The sequence below is a fragment of the Sorghum bicolor genome, chromosome 6, assembly GCF_000003195.3.
Source record: "Sorghum bicolor cultivar BTx623 chromosome 6, Sorghum_bicolor_NCBIv3, whole genome shotgun sequence".
Classification (NCBI taxonomy): Eukaryota; Viridiplantae; Streptophyta; class Magnoliopsida; order Poales; family Poaceae; genus Sorghum; species Sorghum bicolor.
The window spans coordinates 53,862,962-53,866,267 of NC_012875.2; the positions used below are offsets into that span (position 1 = coordinate 53,862,962).

Here is a 3,306-nt window from a genome sequence, read left to right on the forward strand (position 1 = left end):
GTCCCAACACACACGCAAAGGTTTCGAGCGTCGAGACAGCAAGAGCGACGTTCTGTAGACTTCCACACCGTTCGTTCTTCGGAACCCGGCCGTCCCGTTGCGTCATCAGGACGCAGAATCGCGGTTAACGATGATAGGGGTTGCTTAGCTCAGTTTAGCTCCTCTTTCCATGGCGGTAGAAAGTACTCTATTTACTAGTACGAGGGTGGAGGCTACAACTCTAGTTTTGACTACACGCTAGTGTCTCCTTCTCCATGCCGCCATTTGTTTCACCATGGTGGCTAGTACGAGCCAAAGGCCAACTGATTGACGAGCGAGCTCAAGTGGCTCCAATGGCTACCGGACGAGATAGCTAGTGGCATTAAAACAAGTCACAGCTCACCAGATAGGCCCGAGACAGCGTCCAGGTCCAGGACAGAAACACCACCAATTGGTCCACCACCACCACCCATTGGGCAAAGTAATTAGAGGCGCTTTTTCGCTAATGGGGCCATGGGGGTTTCTCCTAATGAAATAGTATCAAATATCTAGCACACTAGATTACTGGTTACTAAAATGGGGCATTCTGGAATGGAGAGAAAGTCAGGAGAATATGATGATGATGTTAACGTCTCATCATGAACAAGAACTAGTATATGAGTGACCAACATCGAGCCAGCATTGCAACAACACATTCAATTCCCATGCATGATTTGATGGCAGATATATATATCACGGAGGAAATGTGGAGGGGAGTTGTTAGCACGCATAGTATTACAGCTACCAGCAACTTACACTTCGCTACACAAAGCAAGAAACAGAAAACTGTTTACGGGTGATAGCACCACGAAGGCACAAAACCTAACGACCACTAGTAGATTTCCTTCATCGTCCTCGCTTGACACACGGACATCAGTTCAGGCGCAGCACCACATTATCCTGAAGCGAACTTAGGTAGGATCAGGAAATTCACGATCAGGATCAGTACCTGACCGGCATGCCAAGTCGATCCAATCTGCCAGAGCCCGGGTACGCCTTGTTGGTGAACTTGGCGTGCAGTGAGGCCGATGACCTCTGCGCGGCCGCCCCCGCCGACGGCGGCGCGCACGGCCCCGTCGCGAAGGCGTGCGCCGACGCCTTGCGGAGGGAGCTGGACTTCTCGTACTGCGGCCTCTGCTTGGGCGCGCTCTGGGAACGCGCCTTGGCGCGGAACGACTCCGTGTTGGCCATGTAGTTGGGGTAGTCGGAGTAGCCACCGAAGAGGCTGCGGGAGCACTCGCTCTTGGTGGGCGTGAACGGGCCCCTCCTCGAGCTCCCGGGCCGCGACGTCGCCGAGAAGAACTGAGGGCTGTCGCAGAGCTCGGCGATGTCCACGGGCATGCGCAGCGGGCTCAGAGCCTCGGCCATGCCCACCGACGACGGGCTCGGCACCGACTGCTGCGCGGTCGTGGAGTCCTTGGACGGCGACTCCGGCATGGTCGCGTAGCTCCGGCTGTTCTGGTCAGAGGTCATCGTCGAGCACGGCGACTGGTGGTGATGGTTGCCGCCACCGCCGCCGCGCCTCTTGGAAGCATACCGCCCTGGCTTGTTGCCGGTGTCCACTTCGAGGATCTTGGCGTTCTTCTCGTCGTCCATGTACCTCTCCTCCACCCAGCGGTCCAGCCAGTTCCTCCCGCAAGATTCCGACCTCTCCCTGCCCAGCCTCTCGCCGCCCGGTGTCTTCGAAGCGTTTGCCTGCACAGATCACCTCACCCTCGTCACTGCCATCACATTGCACAAAGAAACCTCGAAACAGAGGAAAAACACTCACCTTCAGAGAGCCGGAACGGCCGTGCCTGGGCGCACCCGCCTGATCGTACTTCTCCGGCGTCGGTGGATCCTACCGTGCACATATCCATCCAGGAACCATAAGAACACTAACACCCGGCAAGTTACTACGAGCCAGCAAGGGAAATATCCTCACTTACCGGATGAGCCGCGACATGCTGCGAACGAATTGCGCGGCAAGCGCGCGCGCGCGCCTGGACGCGGACGAGCGCGTGCATGCATCGCAGCGTCTCCGCCGCCTGCCGCCGCACAATGTTGCCCCGGACCAGCGCCTGCAGCTTCACCAGCCCCCGCAACGCCTTCAGCGCTCGCCTCGCCTGCGCACGGAACCACAAGGAGAAGCAGGGTTAATCAGCAATGGTCCCAATCCCATACTCCCATAGCCATGGGCATCTACAGTGCAAAAGCCGGGGCTGGCATCTCGCAACTTGGCATACCAACCACCACCGCCATTACTACGGCTACGGCGGTAGCCGCTTCCAAGAACAGTAACGCAGTAACTAGGCGCAAAACGGCAAAAACAGAGGCCTTCCGATTTCCTGCCAAGGAAACGGAGTAATAAAAACCGGCCATGGCCATGCCTCGCTTCCTGAAACGAAGCCGACTGTGCAGGCAGTAAAGACGACGGCAGACCTGACGCCCACCGTGGCTTCTCCTTGCTGGAGGCGAAGGGGTTACCAGAGCGATTTGTACGTTACACATGAACACAGAAATTTCTATCTACCATGCAAAAGAGGGTGATTCTTTTTTTTTTGGAAGCACAAAAGGTTCCTGCTTCCGTTTTAAAGATAGCTTTTTCGTGACAAGCTGTAACTTAAAAAGATTTGTTTATTCATTGCAAATTTCATTAAAAAAAAGATTTAGTAACTGAAGAGCGAGGATTCTGTGAGAAGCTTACCAGGTAGCCACGGAAAGCGGCCTGGATCCGAACAGCAGCCCACTCCTCCCGCTTGGCGGCGGCGGCCGGCGCGCACCGCCCGCTGCTCGTCAAACGCACCACGGCGGCTGCAGCCTGGGCGGCAGCGACGGCGGCCTCTGCCACCGCCGCAGTCGCCGCGGCCACCGCGATAGCACGCTTGCTCTGCTCGTCGTCCCCCTCATCCGGCGCCGCCGCATACCCCCGCCGAGGCGTCGCCGTGGGCTGCACCGGAGGCGTCGGAGGCCGCGCCGGCGCTGGTGCCGGAGTCTTTTCCCGGAAGGACTTCCCGAATCCCCAGCGCTTCTTCTCCTTCACCGGCTTTGTCTCGGCGCTCTTCTTGCCGCCGCCGAGCAGCCCGCGCAGCCACCTGGGCGCCCAGCCCATCTCCGCCGCTCTACCGCCCCTCGGCCGGCCACCGCATGAGGCTTTCTTGGTTCCAGCACTTGGCCGGAGTAGGGGGTAAAGAAAGAGCGGGAGAGGAAACCAAAACAGTGAAATGCGCCACACGGTTTACACCGAGAAGAGAGAAAGGCAGCAGGCGAGAACAGGGCGGGGAGAGTCTAGTGGAAGATTAGAGGGGC

The 3,306-nt window shown here is 57.8% G+C and overlaps 1 protein-coding gene across 1 annotated transcript; it reads right to left on the reverse strand.

Moving 5' to 3' along the window:
* Positions 661 to 3,306, reverse strand: LOC8057603 (protein IQ-DOMAIN 1). The gene is made up of 4 exons (XM_002448314.2): positions 2,705 to 3,306; positions 1,947 to 2,123; positions 1,790 to 1,858; positions 661 to 1,713 (listed from the first exon to the last, which is right to left on the reverse strand). Exons 1-4 carry the CDS (start codon positions 3,107 to 3,109, stop codon positions 961 to 963), a joined length of 1,404 nt encoding a protein of 467 aa, XP_002448359.1. The 5' UTR covers positions 3,110 to 3,306; the 3' UTR covers positions 661 to 960.

What these genes read in the sequence shown, in the direction of transcription:
- LOC8057603 (XM_002448314.2), bottom strand. Translation starts at nt 3,109, where the DNA reads ATGGGCTGGGCGCCCAGGTGGCTGCGCGGGCTGCTCGGCGGCGGCAAG. An exon ending in CCGCTTTCCGTGGCTACCTG is followed by an intron (nt 2,124 to 2,704) that starts GTAAGCTTCTCA and finishes TTCCGTGCGCAG; the next exon opens with GCGAGGCGAGCGCTGAAGGC. An exon ending in AGCATGTCGCGGCTCATCCG is followed by an intron (nt 1,859 to 1,946) that starts GTAAGTGAGGAT and finishes TGTGCACGGTAG; the next exon opens with GATCCACCGACGCCGGAGAA.